Genomic DNA, 22,308 nt, shown 5'->3' on the forward strand with positions numbered 1-22,308 from the left:
CCCTTTCACCAGTTTTGAATACTGGGCACACTTTTGACTTCTTCCAGAGACTTGGATATTCTTTATTCAGAAGACATAAATTAAAAATTTTTAATAGTGGCACAGTTAAGGCACCTATGCAATCCTTAACCAGAAAAGATGGTATATTGTCAGGTCCACACGTCATTTTGTCTTTCAATTTCTTACTAGCAGAAATTATCTCAGATTCTACAATAGGATAAAAATTTAAGTAATCTGTGTTAACTGATGAAGAGTTAGCTTTAAAATTAATATCAGATGACAGAAAAACACTATTGAAAAATTCTGCAAAAACATTCACAATATTTTGTGGTTCGGAGGTAGTAATGCCATTATATTTCATTACACCAGGAATTCTTGAACTATTATTTTTCGCATTAACATACGACCAAAACTTCTTGGGATTGATGGATAGAGATATTTGGATGTTATCGACATACACATTGTATGCCAAACTGATTTTTGATTTGACAAGGTGTCTTAACCGTTGAAACTCAAGCAAATCACAATGATTTTTGAATCTTTTAAATTTTTTTCGAAACTTTGCTTTTAATTTGATGTTCTGAATGATGTCAGCATCAAACCAGGGTGGATATTTATGACTAAAATTTTTATAAACTGGAATATACGTATTAAACAAAGAAAACATTTTATCATAAAAATTACTTAAAATTACGTTAACGTCACTAGTAGTATCCAGAAAATTCCAATCCGTTTCGTACAGTTCTCGATATAAAGCAGGAAAATTTGCTTTTTTAAAGTTATAAGTTATTTGCTCAGAACCATACCTAAATATAGGCTCTTTCACAAATATATCCGTAAATGTAATTTGAAGAGCTGGGTGATGAGAGTCTTCATAGAGCAAAGGTGAGTCATCATGCTTCACTTCACAACTGAAATGCGATAAGACTAAATCTAGCAGTCTACCCAAATGATTAACAACATTGTTAAATTGTCTAAGTCCAGTAGAGCCCGTAAAACTTAAAACTACAGAAGTTTGGAAATCAGACATATCATTATCAATGAACTTTGGAACATTAAAATCGCCTAGTAATATGGAGTTATTATATAAATAATCAAGTTGCCCTAAGCAATCGAAAAAATATTCAAAGTCAACTAAACTTAACCTATCCGGTAAATAAACAACAACTGTATAAAAATGTTTGTAACCAATCTGGCACTTGACAATGATTAGATCAATTAATGGAAATTGAGCATCGAAAGCCGTAATATCCAATATTTCGGATTTTATGAAGTCTTTTACCGCAAGCACTACACCACCACCCTTCACCTTATCCACCACATGGAATTTTCGGTCCTTTCTATATACTACATAATTATTCGGAAAGAGTTCCATGCTCGAAACATATCACCGTGCAACCACGTTTCACTTAATGCTATGATGTCGAATTCACAATCACTAATGTTAGCATTAAATAATGCAACTTTGCTATTTAGACCACGTACATTTTGATAGTAACATGTAAGTTCAACGTGTTGGGATTTACTTGATTTGGAACTGCTGGACACGTTTAGTTTAAAGAGCCATCAGTTTTACTGACTAGAGTAGGTCTGCCCCTTACATACTTAATCGTCAAATTCTGTTCTCCATGATCTGTTCGCCGTTTCAGTTCTGGATAATTAGTAACTATATATTACATATTTCTTACTATTAGCATCGTTTCCTGAGTGCCAGGTTCATTTTTGTTCTTCAAAAATCAAAATTGGGATATCCAAACCTCTTTGAATTGTATACATCATCAGTTCCTATAATAAATTAAAAATAAATTAATATCAGTATTTATTCTGTTACGTGCTTTACGTGTGCATTGCAAACGCATGGTAGTTTTCATTCGTAAAATGTTTAAATATGTACTTATGACATTAGTGAAGTGATTCTCAACCTGTGGCGTAGTGGGGGGTGGGGGCGTGAGCATATCGAAAAAAAAACACCAACAATATTGACTAATTTACTAAAATTAAATCAAAACAAAATTCTGACAAAAAAAAATTAAATACAGATGAACACTGTTAAAGAGCTACAGTGATAAGGAGCAATGAATACTAAATTAATTATCAACAAGTTTAATATAAATTAGTCACTTCCTTGGACCTGTTTTGCAGAGCAAAGTGTATCGAAACAGGGTGTAATATTAGAAATAGAAGCTCTATATTTGGTCTTCAAAGCAGCCATCGCGGAAAATCCTGTTTCGCAAAGATATGATGTTGAAAACGGTAATAGTATACGGAACGCTTTGGCTTTCAGTGCAGAAAACTCATCATTTACCCCTGCCCAAAATTCAAAGATGGATTTATTATTAAACTGTTTCGTGTTTTCGAAATTTGCCGTGTTGTATATGAAGGGTTCTTCTTCAGCTGTAGAGAGCCCTTCTGATGTAATTTGAAACGAATTCTTGACCCACTCGTAACTACGTATTAATTGGTCGTCGGCAAAAAAATATCTTTTAAAATTATAAAATTATTTTTAAATTATTATAAAAACAACTTTCACGTGTTGTTCTTCAACCTTGCAAGTTTTAAAATATTCATCCACATTTGCAAACATTTCTAGGTTTTTTTGCTTTAAATTTCTGCTCCACAATTTCAATTTTCTACAGAAAGCTCGTAACTTTATCATTCGTATGCAATATATGTGTATTGGCTTGTTGAAGCTGTAGGTTCAAAATATTTAGTTTCTCGAATATGTCAACCAAGTAGCTCAATTTCATCAAAAATAAACCATCGCGAAACATCTCGGCTTGCAGTCTCTTTTCTTCTTTTAGAAAAATGGCGATTTCATGTCTTAATTCAAAAACACGTAAAAATTTCCCACGTGATAACCATCTGGCCTCACAATAAAATAATAATGCTGAATGTACTGCACCCATGTCTTTACAAAATGCAAAAAAGATTCTAGTTTTCAAAGGTGTAATATATTTTAGCCCTAATTTGAGGGTGAATATTACAAACTATAAATTACTAAAATAAAACACATCTTTCTACAAAGAAGGCTCATGTAATCCTCATTTGGCGAATGTACTTTTTACAATAATAAGAAATGTGTTACTCTGATAACAGTTGTTAGGTTTTACAGAGTGGTCTACTAAAACTATCTTTACAATATCCAACATCTCCCTCTTAAAAAAATTATTTTTTACTAGTAAAACAAATATAAGTATTTACAAAATAATAAAAAGAAATTACTCATACGTTAAACGATCTATGGGTTTGACCACTCTTTTAGGCCGTTCAGTACTTTCTTTACTTAAATTCTCTTTATTTACAATATTTACATCAGTATCTACCATAGGAGAAACTTCATTTGAACCACTCAGTAGTGAAGATTCCACTATATGAAATTTTTTAATTTGGTTCAAATGACGTTTCCAGTTAACATCATTTAGTTCAGGAATTTTAACAATATATGTTACTTTTCCGATTTTCCTTAAAACTACGGCTTTTATCCACTCAACCGTATTTTTTTTACGGTCATGGCAGAAGTTATTGAACTCATGGGAAATACTTCTATCCACGTACTATGAGCATCTAATATTATTAAAAAGTTTTTATTCAAAAATGGACCCATAAAATCCAAGTGAAGTCTTTCCCAAGGTCGTTCCGGCCAAGGCCACGATTGAATTTCGGTTTTTTCAGGTACATTCTTAAATTTTAAACAGTTTTCACAAGTTTTACATATTTCTTCAATTTGTTTTCCTAATCCAGGCCACCAAATATAAGATCGCGCTAAGATTTTCATCTTAACTACGCCCATGTGTGATGAATGTAAACTTTGTAAATTTTTTTGTTGTAATTTAGACGGAATTATAATTCGATTATTCCAAATTAAACAATCTGACTCGATAGATAATTCATTTCTAATTTTATAAAATGACTTAAATTTATTTAAATGACTTAAATTTGCAAATTTTTTGTTTATAGACCAACCCACATCAATAAATTTGCGAACCTCAGATAAAACCTTATCATTTTTGGTTGTCTCCCTAACTTCTTCCAATTTAATAGGAAAATTACAATTTTCTGAAAAATACTCAACATAATTAAATTCAACATTTTCAACTGAATTATTTTCAATACATTGCGGAAAACGTGACAACATATCCGCTGGATTATTTTCACTTTTTACTACTTGTACATCATATTGATAACTAGATAGAATTATGGCCCACCTTCGCAATCTATTAGCTGAATATTCCGGTATTTTTTTATTTGGATGAAAAATATATGACAATGGTTTATTATCCGTGACTAACGTGAATTTTCTTCCATATAAATAGTTATGAAATTTACATAACCCAAATACAACCGCTAATGCTTCTTTTTCTAATGTACAAAATTGTTTCTGCCTGTCTAATAGTGTACGTGAGGCGTATGCAATTACTTTTTCCGTACCATCCTGCATTACATGAGAGATTAACGCTCCAACCTCCTGCTCACTAGCATCAGTTATTAATTTTAGGGGTAGTTCGGGATTATAATGTACTAAAACCGGTGCTGACACTAAAATTTGTTTAACTTTTAGAAATGCATTTTGGCAGTCAAAAGGTTTCATTTTTATGTAATTAACTACTGTTACAACCGTAGTTAGCACAATATTCAGGCCAGGAGACATTTCTTTGGAAGCCAGAGCTTCTCTGTGGATCATACAGTGTGTGCATATACACATTGGAGATTTTTGTTTTACAAGCGCTTGTAGACTTTGAAACTTTCCTTACATTGCACGAGTACCATCAGTGCATATTCCGATGCAATTCTTACACTCTATTTTTGCTTCATTCATGTAATCATTTAAGATAGAAAATAATGCAAGCGACGTTGCTCTCAATTCTATTGGTTTACAGAAAAGTAGTTCTTCTACTACTGATGTGCCATCACAAAATAGAACGTAGGCAATAAAATAATGCAAGCGACGTTGCTCTCAATTCTATTGGTTTACAGAAAAGTAGTTCTTCTACTACTGATGTGCCATCACAAAATCGAACGTAGGCAATAAAATGAGCATCTTTATTGTTATATGTTGCCCCATCAAGCTGAATCGAAAACAGCTTGTCACGCAACTTTCCGAGTAGCTGATCTTGTACATATTCAGCTATATCATAAATTCGACGGGCAACAGTATCACTTGAAACAGTATCATACTCCAATTTTTTGGAGTTATCTCCAAACATAGTTTCTACAATTTGAATTGCAGCTGGCAAAATAAGCTCTTCGCCAATAGTGTGAGGCTTTTTAGATCTGGCTATTTGATAAGAGACTTTATAAGAGGCAAGTAAAGCTTTTTCATTCAGTGAGTTTTTGTTAAAAATGATTTTTGCTTTTCATGTGATTTTAATTTTAACTGGAAGAATTCTCGGGGTTTGTAAATGTACTTACTATGAAGCGTTTCCAAATGTCTTTTTAGTTTATTAGGTTTCATGCTGTCGGCTGCTAACATTTTTGAGTAAATGATACATAGAGGCCTTTCTTCTTCAGTAAACGTAAACCCAAAATTAAGTATTCTTAAGGATACTTTATTGATTTTATTTTTGGAACCACTCTCGCCTGTGCGCTTGTTGAGGCTTCACTGGTATCTAATGCTCGCTTACGTCCAGTTAAAAATTTATCAATGATTTTGTATAAATTTATATTTACCTACTACTTGGGATATTTTACTACCGTGAACTGCAACACGCAAACTAGAACATACACATTCACAATAAATTTAACAGTTACAGAAGGAATGACTGAACTGACTCGACTGACTGGTGACGTGGTGACTGGTCCGAACCGAGGAGATGCAGGTTGCAGGCAGACGATCGGTTCCGAAGCGGTGTTTCCACATATTAATAAAACTTAATTTTCTCAGGTAATTTGGTAATTAAAGTAAGATCTTACTGTTTTTTGTCAAAATACTCAAGGTACATTATTATTGCATAGATTGTTATTGTACGGGAGGGGGGGGGCGATGAAATTAATTATGGAAAATTGGGTCGCAAATGGTAAAATGTTGAGCTTCATTAATGGTTAGTTCTCGTAATATGTAACGTAAGGTACATGTAGGTATTTTTCATTTATATTAGGTAATTTTTACGTATAAAATTAAAAGTGTAAAATTAAAATACAATAAAAGTTACCTAAACCTGTAATGCGGCTTTTCTCTCGCCGATACCAACCTAGCAAGGATTCCATTTTCTTCTTTAAGTCACCAACAGGACACTTGATTTAATTAATGTAATTGAATATTCTTGATTATTCCTATTCAAAGATTATACCTCGCAATCAAGCAACTTTTACGTCCACACTGAACGAACAACGCATACTGAGGCGCCTTTGAGCACGTGCATTTCACCGACACCGAACGGCTCGGCTCCGAGGCCTGTTCGTTCGCGGCAGCGTGCGCCCGCACAACCCCGAGGCATGTCCACACAGACCGAGCATTCGGCTCGGGAGGCGGCCTCGTCATAAAGAGGCCGCGCACTGAATCGGCTCGGAACGGTACGATCGTCAAAGTGTACGCGCGCATTGACTCGGTCACTTCGACGTCCTCGGCATCGGCAGTTTCGTGTCAGCAACAGTGTGATTAGACTTTAGTCATTTTAAAAATGAGTTCCAGTTCATCAGATTTTGAAAAATATGTTATGATTGCATTAGCGTGCAATGAATTACAAAAACAAAAACCAAGATATTGGATTCATAATATTAATTTAAACCGAGAAACTCATGGAGAGTTTTATCATTTGTTTCCCAACCTACTCGGAAATGACGAAAATATTTTCGAATGTCTAGTGCCAAATTTTATGGCACATTTTCAATTAATCAGTCAAACTTTGAAGTATTTATAGATAAATATATGTATCTAGTACTAAGGGAACATCCATAAACTGGAAAAATGGGGAGGGGGACTTTGTTTATTATGTACGTCGTATATTTTTATTATTTGTTGTATTGTTTGGTATATTTAAATTGAATTTAATTTAAACAGAAGGTTCACGAATATAATTATACCCTATTTTAGAATAAAAAATAATTTATATTTATTACTTTTATCGCATACTTTTCATTGCGTTTCATATTTCCTTTTTATCAGTCACTAAACAAACGGTCCTATACAGAAAAACGTCTGGCAGCAATAAATATTAAACTTAAAATTTAATAAAAAATTTTGGTCTTGGTAAAAGGTATATTATTTTAAAAAGCCCTATAGGGCTACAAACATCGAACAGAACGTTTTCGCTCTAAAAAGAGCATCATCAGTGTTGCCTAAAATAAGTATAACCATATTAATTATCAAAATGTTGAATTTAAAGTGATGACCAAGGTAGAATCAAAGTTTGGTTATACTTACAAGAACATGGTGAGCCAACCAAAAAATACGAAGGTCAAAGCCTTTCAAAAATGGACTAAAAGTCACATCAAAATGCTAACATAGCAAATTCCAAAGGATGGATATAATCCCTAAGGATATGGCCCTAGGATAACATATGACTCCCACACGTTGTAAGTGGGTCAAAGGTAACAAATTAGGTCATTATGTTACAAGAGCTGACAGGCAACTAAGATATGAGATATCAAAAGCGAATCTGTCTGATGTCAAGACAACAATTGTCAATGGAACTTGAAGTATCATGAAAAATTGGTTACACAGCTACTAAATTTATAGTTGTTTATAGTACAAGCAATGATAACAGCTAACATCAGTGTGTTGGAATTATAAAAATAAAGAGTTAGTGAGAATAGATTATCTAGATGTAAAGGGGAATTTGAGTACCCACAATCATCAATGAAGTGTACGTAAATTGATGAAGAAAGGTAGGCAAAACAACATACAGATAATGTAATGTATGGTTTTTGTTTTGAAATTAGATAATTTATTTAGATCTTTACATTATCTGTATGTTGTTTTGCCTACCTTTCTTCATCAATTTACGTACACTTCATTGATGATTGTGGGTACTCAAATTCCCCCCTTCTATTTTACATCTAGATAATCTATTCTCACTAACTCTTTATTTTTATAATTCCAACACACTGATGTTAGCTGTTATCATTGCTTGTACTATAAACAACTATAAATTTAGTAGCTGTGTAACCAATTTTTCATGATACTTCAAGTTCCATTGACAATTGTTGTCTTGACATCAGACAGATTCGCTTTTGATATCTCATATCTTAGTTGCCTGTCAGCTCTTGTAACATAATGACCTAATTTGTTACCTTTGACCCACTTACAACGTGTGGGAGTCATATGTTATCCTAGGGCCATATCCTTAGGGATTATATCCATCCTTTGGAATTTGCTATGTTAGCATTTTGATGTGACTTTTAGTCCATTTTTGAAAGGCTTTGACCTTCGTATTTTTTGGTTGGCTCACCATGTTCTTGTAAGTATAACCAAACTTTGATTCTACCTTGGTCATTACTTTAAATTCAACATTTTGATAATTAATATGGTTATACTTATTTTAGGCAACACTGATGATGCTCTTTTTAGAGCGAAAACGTTCTGTTCGATGTTTGTAGCCCTATAGGGCTTTTTAAAATAATATACCTTTTACCAAGACCAAAATTTTTTATTAAATTTTACTTGTAATTAATGGTATACAGCCAGCTACAGGAAATTCTTCCTAGTGGATTTTTAAATATTAAACTATTGTTCATTTATTTACTGAATATTCTGTTTGAAACAATTCTTAAAAGAATGAATCGAAATAAAATATTTTATTCTATTTACTTAGTACATTGTATTTATACTTATGGAAGAAATGGCATTGAAATCAAAACAAGCGTTTTCTTTTCTATTGGTGTCATGATAATAAATATTTTGAGAATCATATAATATTACATATTCCCGCACACTTTCTATAAGAAGTTCGTCAGCCATAGTGCGTTTATTAAAAATTAGATGTGTATCTTGCAATGCATAAAATACTACTAAACCATACACAACGGCATCGGAACTTTCAGCGATTTTTGCCTCTGCTATCATTCTCCGCCGAAGCCGAGACGATCTGGCCGTTCCGAGTCGAACGTTCTTAAACTATGCGCGGTTGCTCATTTATTTCCACGTATAGCAAATTCTGCCGATTCCTCTTAGCCGAGCCGACCGGTCCGAGCGGATTCAGTGCGCGGCCTCCTTGAGCGTGCGGCCGGTGGAGACGCGGCTAATCAGTGTCATCATTGACACTAAAAACTCAGATAAGCATAAAGAATAAAACAAACTTAATGCAAGTGTAGAAGTCTTGGAATCCTTCCACGTTGAGACGGATGCTAGTACTTCAATTTGCCAGATCTGAGCAGAATTACGCTTTCATGCCGCTCAGCCCATCTTGTTTCGCATAAATTTGTTAAATTTTGTCCGAGTTTAAGTTTTAAAACTTCATTTCTCTTGGCTGACATGTTAAAAAATGGCATTATTGACTTCATTTTTCCCACTGTGTTTGTGAAGGACGATACCTTAATGGACTTTGAAAGGGAATTGTTTAAAATGTGATTCAGGCGGTAAGGACATCTAACTGCATTTGTTACGACCATTTTTTTTATTTCTGTTACTGCACCGAGGAAAGGTATCGTGCCTCAGCAGGTGTACTCAAAATTTCAACGGGTTATTTGAGGCACTCTTTATCACAATAAGAATCTCTTCTATCAGATACAGCCTTCCATTTTTTTTAGCTTCCTTTTGATCACGGCGAAATCTCTATCACACGGCATGCATGAGTGACCTGTAATTGGATGTCAAACGCTGTAAAATTTACCGACTTCAACAAGTGTCATGATAAACCTTGCAATAGGATGGTTTATATTTTGACCAGCGCAGCTGTCAGCAAAAATTCTCAATTTTTTATGAGGGCCACATAAAATGTATGTCTCAATATAAATACTCAAAAGACTTACTACCTCGTTCGGGCCTTTGCCACCCTCTCTTTCGTGGTAAACATAGCAGACCATCGTTCTATCGTTCAAATTATGAATTCCGAAAACTCTGTCAATTTTCTGTAATAGTAGAGATCTTGCACAGATATAATCGGCAAAGATATAAATATGGTCTTAGGTAATTATAAACCTTTTTGTTCCTTCGCTTATGAACTATCAACTCAGCAACAGCCACTCTTTTTGCGTTATCATTTAAAGATTTATTTTTGATTTTTAGTCCTAAGTCTTCACCAGTTACACATGTGCCCTGCTGAGTTTGGCCGAATTTGAGACCAAAATATTTTAAAGTATCTCCAAAAAGATTCGTAACTAATTTTATGATCAGCCTGTTTAGCTTTGTAAATGTCGTACATTTCGAAACAATCGATACAGAGTCCGACGTTATACTTTCCACATTGTGTTCGAACAGTTTTTTGCAGCCCAATCCACAGCACCGTTGTTACAAGGCTCCATTAAATGATTTCTTCCATCAAGACTTATATCTCTGCAAACTTTGCTATCTAGTTTAGTTTTGAACCCACGTGGACGACCAGTACCTTTGGAAGCAACACCATAAAACTACTGCTTATCTTCTGCTACCCGCTGGTTAACGCTTTGCAAATGGCCTATTTTTGTTTTCAAAATTGGCACCTTGTCTTCAGAATATGCTGCTGTGTTTAGATAAAGCAAAATGGAAGTGATTAACACCTAAACTTCTATTAATACATTCCGATCACCTTACGTAACCTGGAGTTTCGGAGCTATATACACAATGATTAACGATCGAAATTGCAAAAGAAGTTTTTTGAGATCGAGGAACATTTTTTTTGAGATTCAGCAGACAGGCCTGTCTTTTTCTAATACTTAGACCACCATAACTTAAAATCAAGAATTTCACTAGTTTTAACTTCTTTTACAGTAAACTAGCTTTTGGCACCTGAATTAACAATAATTTCTGTGTACTTATGAATTTCAAATATTCTGCTATTTTTTTTATATCTTTTTATTACACCAAAATTCCTCTTACATGGCAAGGAGTGCCCTCTGATGGGAAAATAATGTTCAATTTTATCGACGCGCCTCATATCTGTAAGGGCCAAACATAATCTTATAACAGCTTGGTTCTTATTTTGCCCAGGGCGGTTGTACAAAAAAGTTAACTCTTTTATGTTGGGTGGTGTGTTATTTTTTGTAGAATTAATCAAAAAGGTGCATACTTCATTAGGGCCCTTATAGGCCTGTCCTTCGTGATTAAAATAGAAAAAAGAATTTTCTTTTTTAAGATTATATGTACAGTCGAACCCGCTTATTGGAATAGCCGCCGTGCCAAGAAAAAGTATTCCTATAACAGGGATATTCTAATAACCGATCATATAAGCCTAGTAAAAACGTTTCGGGTCCTCAAATTTCTAGTCCTGAAACCAGGATATTCCTTTAACCGGTATTCTAATAAGCGGGTTCGACTGTATATAAAAAATACATTAACCGTTAGTTGAGTCCTATAGATGACTTCTTTTACAGGTATATGTGGTAGATGAACATTTTGCATATAATCATATGCCAGCCCTGCCATGTCATCCCTATCGTGACACTCTTTAACATTATTTTTTAAATTCGTATAAAATTTGTTGTCGATAAAACAGAGCGCAAGATCAAATGCAGTACGACACACATTTTAATATTTATTTCTTAAAGAGGCTAAGTAAGTGTACTTAGGTCCTTTCTGCACTAAACTTTTAGTGAGTGAAAAAAATTAGAAGACAAAAACCTAGGAGTAAAGATCACTCAAGACGGAAAATTAGATGCAGCTATTAAGGAACTAAATATACAGGGAAGGAAAGGTATATCCTTACTGAACAGCGTACTGTGGGATAAAAATATTTTTAAGGAAAATAAAAGAAGAATATATAACACTATAATAAAAAACATCACAACATATGGATGCGAAGTTTGGCCCCTAAAAGACAGAACAGAGAAAATGCTTAGAGCAACAGAAATGGATTTCTGGCGCCGTTCGGCGGGAATATCTAGACGCGACAGAATAACAAACGAGAGAGTCCGAGAAATCGTGGGAGTTACACATACTATTGTTGACATCAGTACGAAATACCTCAGCTGGTACGGACACTTAAGGAGAATGCCGGAGAATAGAATACCAAGACAAATCCTCGAATGGCAACCAACAGGAAGACGCAGACCAGGAAGGCCTAGAAGAAGTTGATAGACAAATCAGGGACAGAGAACCCGAGGACGATCTATTGAATGACAGAACGGGATGGACATCGGAAATCGGAAGACGTCGAAGAAAGTTGTAAACCGATATTATATATATAAAAAAAATTAGTTCTTTTCTGCACCAAATGCTACGATTTGAGCCAATAATTAATTTAGCATAGTAAAAAGAAAATGGCCGAAACTGCACTTAGGCCCTTTCAGAAATAATCGATTCAATTGTGTGAACACCATAAGCTGTAGATGCAGCGGTCACAACTGTGTCCATCCATTGTATGACAATTATTCCATTTTTACGATCTAATTGAAAAGCATATTCTCGGTTTTCCTTTTTTATTAGTTTACTGCTTTTCATGTTACAGGTTTTTGGAATCCTATTTTCACGGATAGTTCCCGTTCCGTGATATCCTCTGTTCCTAAGTTATATCCACCGTCGACGGAAAATTATTATCTGCAAGGTGTAAGTATCGTGGAATTGCAATAAAACGATACGTTCTCATAGAATTGTAGACACATTCATTGCGCAGATCCCCTTGCGAGTCCAAATAGTTTATCTTTGAAGGTACATTATTATTTAAAACTTAAATCTCTTCAGGGGTAACATTCAAAGCTGAACAATTTTTTGAAGCAGCATATTTATTACTTTCTTCACAAAAAAGTTGCAAAACGTTTTTATCTATAATCAAGCGAAATATATCATAGAAATATTTGTATTTTGTATAAGGAGAAGGAAAATCTAATAAGGGTGGTACTATACCTGTTATCCATTCGGTCTTTAGATAAGCTTTCTTAGTAGAGTTTTTGAAAGAATTCTTTATGGTTTTGCGCTACTGAGTGTTGAAATGATTTAATGCTAAGGCGTGGATTAGGAAGAAACGTCAAATTTTGACCTATATACGAGTGCAATAATATGCAAGTTAGATGCCCTCCCAAGTGATTGGACCTCTATAAGTGCATTATATTTTTTTATATTCTGACGTTGTTAAAGATTGTTTCACTGCGTCTGTTGGTTTCTCTATCTCTATTTCTAAACAATCGATTATATAATAGACATTACTATATCGAGCTCGAAAAGCTACTGATAAATTTGAGTTCACAGATGAAACCTAAGATTGTGCTATACATTTTCTTAAATATTTACGTATGATTGGTACATATTTTGAAAATATTTTTGAAGCATGACTCAAGTATGACAAAATCATCTGCTAGAGCTATAAAAGAAAGTCCAGTGCTCCATTTTTAGTGTTAACTACTATAGAATTACCCACTAATACTGTAGAATTAATTACTATTACTACATCGAATTTAGCCTTGCAATATTCTTCTAGTATTTTGAAATGTATAGTACGCATATTTTGGTAATCCCATATGCAAACTATATAAGTCTGTTTTATAACTTTTTAATTATTGCACTAATTTATTGACAGATTTTAACCTTCTACTACTGACGTGTACTTTCTGGAGCATAGCTACTGACGTGGTGCCATGTAGACCCCATGTAATTTCTATTTGGTATTGCCAACATTTTTTAAAAATAAGACAAATTATGTTAAATATAATTTATTTGACATATTTTACATTAGTGTATGTATTTTTTTTTATATTTTTCCAAATTGTTAGTTATTTAACATATTACAAATTACATGTCAAAATATCCTAAATAATGAAACGGTTTACTAAAAATATCGTAATTTTTTTTATTGTTTAAAATGTTTATAAAATATTTATGGAAAATGAAAGATCAAATATACAAGATATGAAAAAATAAAATAATCCAAAAAAATAAACCCCCTATATGAACAACTACAACACACAAACTTTAGCAATTTTGGAATTCAGATAAAAAGTTACTTTGCACATTCTTTACAAATATTAGCTCTACAGTTATCACACATTGATATCTTACAAACATTACATGAATTCTTAGTCTTTTTATCATTTTTTCGTGGACAGAGCCCACATCTTTTTCGTTTTTGGTTCATGTCGAGATCGGGATGCACGTTTTCATCAATCATCGGTTTGTTCAGTACTCTACTTATGTTCATTCTCAATTCTCTTGGAAGTCTTTGGTTGATAAGTCGTCTATTCAAATGTCGTTCAACAAGCTGTTTGGCGAGCAACTTCAAAAAGTCTGCCCGTAGTATGTTGTTTGGTTCTGGATAGCTGTGGTGTAATATATAGGAATTAACTCCTGCGATATCGATGATGGAATAAAAAACCGCCATAGGCCAACGCCTAGTACGTCTATTTGAACTATAAATTGCACATTTCTTATCCAGGGCATCTACTCCCCCTTTGGTTTCATTATAAAATACAATCATTTCAGGTTTACCAGTTTTAACATCAGTGTATTTTTGTCGATGCATCGTAGAAACCAAAACTACAGCCCTGCTTTTCTTTGGAACATAAGACACCATTGTAATATGTTTAGTAAAACCGTAGATACAACTCCCTACTTCTCTCTTCCGGTTGGGCAAAAATTCAGTAGGAATTTCTTTCTTGTTCTTCTTCAGCGTACCTACATACGTTAATCCTCGTTGTCGCAACTCATTGGCAAGTTCAATAGAGGAGAACCAATTGTCTGCAGTTATATTTCTTTTGGTATTTATAATAGGTTGAATAAGTTTCACCACGGATTGGGTTGGTATAGCCAAACGTATTTCTTCATCTGTTAATAATTTGCCATCGCTGCTTTGCCGGTATAAATATATCCATTGAAAAAATAATGAGTACGGGCATCATTAAGAACCAATACCTTCAGACCATACTTGTTGGGTTTATTTGGCATGTACATGCGAAACTTTACACGCCCTCTAAAAGCTATGAGCATCTCGTCAATACAGATGTTATCGCCCAAACAGTACTGCTTCTGACAATTAATTATAAATTTATTAAAAATACCTGATATTGCTGCAGCAGGATCATTTTCTTTTCTTTCCGCTCGGTCTTCGGGGTTGTCAAAACGTAGACAGCTTAAAATCATTAGCATTCTTTCTCGAGACATCACACAATGGAATATATTACGACCAGTGCCGTCTGTAGCAAATAAACACTGAATGTCCTCGTCGTTTGATTTGAAAACAGAGCTGTTGTATAATATGCCTAAGAAGGCTTCAAGTTCTATAACATCAAGGTCTTCCAGTTCCAGTTTATTAAGCCGCTTATAGTTTCTTCTTAACTCAGTACTTAGCTAGTCAGTCTTAACTAGTATGTATAAGAATTTCAGCTAGAATGTCATTATCAATTAGACACCTCCATATTTGTAAAGGCGATGCACTTTTGCCCAACTGTTTGGCATCACCACGAAGTCCTGGTAAATACGAAACTAAGTTATGTTTCTCTGTTCTCGTTCTCTGTACAAAAGATTGTGACGACCACTTAAATATATTTCTACCATAATAACTCTTTCTATTTTCAACTTCTTGATTACTTTCAGAATCGGATTTTTCAGATAAGTCACCACTAGCTCCCTCACTATCATGTTCTAATTCCGAATCTGTGTCATGCTCACTTTCAATGTCATTTAAAGCGTCACCTGACTCTTCCGTATCGCTAACCTCACTTTCTATCTCGTCATACCATGCTAACAGAGTTTCTTCATAGTTTTTATCACCGTAATTTACTGTTTTGGATGAACTTGCCATTTTCGCAAATTTTCACAAACACTGACGTGGTGCCAAAATGACCCCGTTCAAACTTTAGTTAATTATACACTCAATACTATACTACTGAATAGCTTATCAATAAGTGAAATGATAGACGTTACTGTAACTTGAAGGTAGCTGTGAGTCACAAACCTATGACAGCGAAAATAAAAGATTGCGCGTAATTTGAATTTAGTCTGGGGTCATGTGGGCACCACGTCAGTAGTAGAAGGTTAAATTCAGTTTTCTTTTCTTCATTAAGTTCTTTCACTTAAATGGGCGTTATTAAAGTATAATCTCTACTTGCACTGTCACTTTCACTAAAATTTTCATGATTACTACTTTGTATGTTTAGCGCAGTTTCAGAAATACTTCTCACATAACTAGTTGATGGCTTCATTTCTACTTTCACTGGAATAATTTTTATTGGCGATCACCCAACTGTAACTCCACACTGTAGTTTACATTTAACACACTTAGTCCTAACCCTAGGACGTGCTTGTGAAACTAACCAGAGTTTGAATAATATCAATTTCGGTTTCAGTTTTTTGAATGAGTTTTGATGGCTGCAAATTATTTCTAATAACTGCATGTATGTTTTTGCAGAAATTGCAGGTAAATTTGCAAGTACACATGTAAATTCATGGGTGCAAGTCTTAAATTTGCTGCAATAATATGACTTATTTATTGTTATACACTCATTTAACTTTTGAATATGATACTCTGTATTATTTTGAACAGCTTTTATTTTCAAGTTATTTTTATCTATTTTGCATGTCTTTTAATTCAGTATCTTTACTTCTTACATGTGCTTTTTTGTTAAGTTCATTCTATATGAATTATTACCTTTAACTTTTTTCTTCAATTTTTTTGTTACTAAATCACGTACCAAATTTAAAAGAGCATACAAACAAGTGTCTACCCCTTTATTCTTTTTTTTTTTTTTTCGTTGAAAATATACATGTTTCAGTTCGATGCAATGCTTCTAAGTACATATTTGTGTTAATGCCTAGTCCTTTTCTGTAACGATATGCCCATAAATGATCAATGACCTGCATAGGAAGTTTGGAAATATTGTCCATATACCACAATGTCCTCACAAGCAAGTAATTTTGAAAATACAAAATTTAGCAATTCTTTAAAATCGGCAGGATTAGTTGACTGTAATAACAAACGCAAGTACTTATACACTTTTGCTTTCATCGCTCGATCAACTTTAATTTTATTTAAGTTCTTACGACAATTTTTATCAATGTGCCAAGCATAAAGGAGGTGATTATCTGGTTTGGTCATAATATTAGTCCATGCGTTAAAAATTCTGGAGCATCATTAGACATAAACACTTTACATTTTATGTCACCAGTTTGCCCTTTAATAGAATTCAAAAATGTGTTAATGATATTGGGGTCCGCCCTGTTTGAAAGAGAGAAAGCAGTAGGCACCCCTTCTCCAAATTCATCCACAACCATAAATAAGTGTGCTTAATAGGAAATCATAACCTGTAGTTCCATGCGTTGAGTCCACACATATTTTGTCTGTGTCAAACAGTTTCCATTGTTTTTCTTGAAATTTGGTAATGAACATTACAGCAAAATCATTCATGTTGAATATATTAGGGAGATCGTCTGAGCCTTGCTCTTTGTAAAATATAATTGAGATTTTATCTTTTCGGTCTCTTAATCGTTCAACCCATAAACGAATGGTTGTGACATCATTCTAATGTAGCTGAACATCATGGCCCCCACATTCCATTGCGGGCCCTGTAACCAGGATCAGGCTCGGGCCCCCCTATGTTCGCGTGCTATGCTATGTTTCAACAATTTACATGGTAATTTTTTAGTTTACAAATTTTATTTAAACTGATGATTATTGATATTAAGGAATAATTAAGGCTATTATTTTAATCTAAAAACCAAACTTTATTGACAAAATTGTTGCAAACATAAAGTAAATCATTTATATTTTACTGAAAGTACAGTACATTTCCATTTTGAGATTGATTTCCCTTACTGACCAAGAATAAAATTCAAGTTGACAAAATACTAAGAATGAGATTATAAGAAAGTTAGGAGCTAAACAATTAAAATGTTTTTTAAGTGTTTAATACACTGACAAGAAAACGCTTACTTTGATGTTTGATAGTCTATTTAATCATAGATTTCCTAGCTTTCTTTTCAGTAAAATCATTTATAACATCAGAAAAGTCAACAGTTTTGGCCAATTCATTCTCAATTGCCAACATTGCCAGATGGTTCAGACGAGTTTGGCCAGTTGTGCTTCGTTGCCAAGTTTTAAGTGAATTAGACAACCTACTAAAAGACCTTTCAGCCGTTAAAACTGTCACTGGGATTGTACAGAAAAGTCGTATAGCTGTGCACAGGTTCAAGAAAATGGGCTGGAGGTTTTTCTCATATATTGAGTTTAGAAGCTTCAATAGGGTCCTTTTCTGACTGGAACACTGTTACAAATACATTCTTCATATGAAGAGTTTCTTCAAATAGGGCTTCTGGATCAGCAAAGTCTGAAGGGTAATATGCAACGAGATTGGCAGTTTTAAGTTTCAGTTCCTCGTTGTCTAGATCCATGAAACCTAACACTGGAGCAAACAGGTTACAAATTTCTTCACAGCTTGCAAATCTGGTTTTCAAATCAGTCATGATGAAATCCAAAACAGGAAAGACCACAGAAGCTTTGAAGTCCTGTGAAGCTTGTTGCTGAAGTTGCTCGGGCGTATTTTCAACACTAGATTTTCTTTTGAGAGAGAATTCTGGTATAATGCCAACTGCACCGGCGACGTGTTTTGCTTCGTTAAGAATGGTTTCCCATGAATCTCTTAGGGTCTGCAATTCAGTTAACAAATCTTTAATCAGTTGAGTTTCTGTGTTTAAGGAAATTCCTTTCCTTTGTATGATCTCATTTCTTTGATCAATGGAGGCCAAGATTTTGTGCCAAAACAATGATGTCAAGAGGCCTTTAAAAGATCCAAAGTACCTCTTCAGCGCGAAAACTGTGTTTCTGGCAGCTGGAGTCAAAGTAGGCAAATGATTTTCTTCCAGGAGCAGGTCCAAAACCTTGAGGATCGAAGGATAATATTTGACAATTGGTCGTACAGCTTGAATTCTTTCACTCCAACGAGTCTCGGAAAGGCTTTGTAAAGACAAAGGGACGTGTTGCTTTAATAATTCCCAACGACCAGGGCTGCTGGAGAACAAAGAATAGAAACTATCAATGTTACCAAAAAATGTCACTACGTCGTGGTTCAGTTTTGCAGCATTGACACCAACTCTGTTGAGCGAGTGTGCTCCACAGGGAGAGAATATAGCAGACTGGTTTTTTTCAAGTATTCTTGATTGTACACCTTTAGTGTGTCCCCGCATGTTAGAGCCGTTGTCATATCCCTGAGCTCGACAGTCAGAAAGTGGTACTCCAATATTGTCTAAAGCGGACAGAATTTCATCAGTTATAACCTCACCTGTTTTCCCGCTAAAGTTCAGGAATTCAATAAATCTTTCACATACTTCGAATGTATTTTTTTCTTCATTTTGAAAAACATACCGTAGAATTAGTACATTCTGCTCCTGATGGGAAATGTCAGGGGTGGCATCAGCAATAATCCCATAGAATACAGACTCTTCTCGTTGGTGCAAAATAGTATTCAGTAGTTTTTTACCACAGAGAGAAATAAATTCATTCTGCGAGTACCATGAGAGATAGTGAGCTTGACCTATCATACTTTTTTTATTCAACTGGTTTTCTTTTACTTTGGCTAAATGTTCACGAGTTACTTCGTCATATTTTCCTATTAATTCCAATACTCCTAAAAAGTTTCCATTGTGAACATCACCGATCTGGGTATTTTCCCCTTGGAAAGCTAAACCTCTACTACTCAAGAATATTGTTGTGTCCAAAATTCGTTGAAGAATAGCTTTCCATCTTGTTGCTTCACAGTTAATAATCTGTTGCAGATTGCTGTCGACACCATGTCCTTTCAATGATATCTGAAGACTTTTCCATTCTAGGTAGTGTTTTCTGTGCTCAGAGCTTCTTTCATGCATCGAAAATAACCTGTATAATCGTTTGTATTGTTGTTTTTCAGGGAAAAAACCTTCTTTTGCAAGTTTACTTTTGTTTTGGTTTGAATGGAAAATGCTACAGGGTAAACAATGAATGCTGTTTTTTGTTTCACTCCACATTAACCATTCACGTGGAATTGCTTTACATGTTCTGTTGTCTGTTTTCATGTACAACAATGTTTCATGGAAATGTTTTCCTGAGGGGTCAGCTGGAAATGATTTTGATCTGGCCTGAAAAGCTTGAAAACCACCGTAGCACAATACTATTTCCTGCCGTATTTTATCACTCATCACCGCAGGCCACGTATTAGGATCGTCAAAATTAAAAGTTTTATTGTCATCGACAGTATCCTTACTAAGATTTGGATCAGCACTAGCACATTCGTCATTACTTCCCTCACATACAGTAGACGTAGAAGCATTTTGGATTGAAGCTGAAGAAGGTTGGGTCTGTGAGGCTGATGTAGGTTCTGGATTGAAATCCGGTTGAAATTCTTGCAACTCTTCTTTTTCATTACTCTTAAAAAACTTCTTAATATCCTGGCGACCTTTAGCAGATTGTTCTAATTTTTCTTTCTGGAGCTTTCTTTTCAAAGCTCCAGACTTATGTTTATAGCTTGACATCTTAACCTGAAACAAAACACGACGGATAAAATCATAATAAGATCAATGGTTTTCGATCCTAAGCATAAGCATATAAATATTTGGATCTTTTACCGTTACCTAAAGTAAAGTTATGTGCTTTCCCATTGTATACAAACAAAACAATTGAGTAGGTTACATTTTTAAGTTGAAAAAGATACAACTATTGTTTTCCTTTAAATTTGCTTTTTTACACTATTGTGACGATCGGCTTTCTCAAAATGTATTAAAATTAATTATTATTTTTGTTTCGGGACGGCAAGAAAGCCAGATTACAGTACATATAGAGTATGTCTAAACACTAATCTCTTGAATACCGTAACAAAAAACCAAGACGGCTTTAATTGTAAACAAACACAATTTTACTGTTTAAGAACATTTTAAACAAAGATACATTCAACTATATAATTACCTGTCAATAGTAATAGTAGAGCAGAGCACAACAATTAAACAATTCCGCCCATATCAAACGGAGTCAACAGACGAACTGACGAACTGATGAGAAGTGTTTATTTTTAGAACAAAGCGGAGAGACAAAGATGGACTGGCCGCGGAAGTGGGGGCGGGGCAGCTAGGCGCCTGGGGGAAGGGGAAGGTAGAGAGAGTGTGTGGGGCCCGAGCAGGCTGTTGTACACTAATATACAAACAACAGTAACTAGCATGTACGGTACGCACCTAATTCCTAATTATATCGTAAATAACCAATAACCTAGAATTAATAATTATTTCACAACACTCTGACTTTGTAATAATTATATAGGCCTATTTGAGTTTTTAATCTATGATCCCCTGTAAATATTCTGCAATTAAAAAAAACAGGGCTAGGCCTGGGCCCCCCAGGAGCCCGGGCCCTGTGACCAGAGTTGCACCAGCCCCACCCTTGTGGGGGCCATGCTGAACATATATTTTTTTTTAAATGTCTCTGGTTATGGTGGTTAACGGACCTTTACTACCCTAACGATGGGGTGATTAACTGGAAGACACTATATTTTCCATTAAATACTTTATTATTATATAAGGTACATTTATTAGTGGTTTATAGTACCCAGTTGACGATGGAATGAACGTCCTCTCTTCGACGTGGCACTCTCTAAAGTAACCGCAACATTAGACTGCCCTAAATATTTCTGTGTATCAATACTTATTGATTACCTATGTTAAAAAAAATTACTATGCAATTTACTGTGCCTTTTCTCTCTCCCTTTCGAAAAGAGAGGATTTTTTTCCGTGTCATCATCATCAACTGAATATACAGAAAAATATACAAATTTACACAAAGTATCCAAATTTACAATCTATTACACTATAAAAAAATAGTCATCAAACATCGTCTATTCTTACTTATTCCTTTTCTTATGACTCCCGAAAATCTATACTCAGAAATTATATTTTTACACTTTACGTTATTTCAAAGATTTAAAAAGAAATGACAACTTAAACTCTTAAAATTTAATTTTTACTATGTTAATTCTTACTGTTACTAGACTTTTATAAGACAATTCTTTTGATGTTCTCAAATTTTTACATATTCTTCTATTAGAAATTCTCTTTTTTCTTCTTCTTGTCTGGTACTTCACAATAATTACATATTTCTTCATTTTCTTTATACTTAGTACTTTCTTCATAGTGTACAATTAAACATAAATTTTCTTCTTATTCATATTTCTTCATTATATCATTTACTTCATATTTCATTTTCTAACCCTTACCTACTCGGTGGGTAGTTTTTCGCAACCTTATACCCTCGAATTTGCTTCCGGTCCTTTTGCACGCCCTTAGTCGTGAGAAGGTTT

At 34.3% G+C, this 22,308-nt stretch overlaps 1 protein-coding gene across 1 annotated transcript; it reads right to left on the reverse strand.

The window, feature by feature from the left end:
* Window positions 1-1,729: 1,729 nt before the first annotated feature.
* On the reverse strand, window positions 1,730-20,497 carry LOC126890979 (zinc finger MYM-type protein 5-like). Its single transcript, XM_050660159.1, has 2 exons — window positions 19,534-20,497; window positions 1,730-1,785 (listed from the first exon to the last, which is right to left on the reverse strand). The coding sequence occupies exons 1-2, from the start codon at window positions 20,495-20,497 to the stop codon at window positions 1,730-1,732; spliced, it is 1,020 nt and encodes a 339-aa protein (XP_050516116.1).
* Between the last annotated feature and the right edge of the window lie 1,811 nt (window positions 20,498-22,308).

This window comes from Diabrotica virgifera, chromosome 9 (assembly GCF_917563875.1).
Source record: "Diabrotica virgifera virgifera chromosome 9, PGI_DIABVI_V3a".
In the NCBI taxonomy this organism is placed as follows: domain Eukaryota; kingdom Metazoa; phylum Arthropoda; class Insecta; order Coleoptera; family Chrysomelidae; genus Diabrotica; species Diabrotica virgifera.

What these genes read in the sequence shown, in the direction of transcription:
- LOC126890979 (XM_050660159.1), bottom strand. Translation starts at nt 20,497, where the DNA reads ATGTCAAGCTATAAACATAAGTCTGGAGCTTTGAAAAGAAAGCTCCAG. An exon ending in AAACCAGTTGAATAAAAAAA is followed by an intron (nt 1,786 to 19,533) that starts GTATGATAGGTC and finishes AATTTATTATAG; the next exon opens with GAACTGATGATGTATACAAT.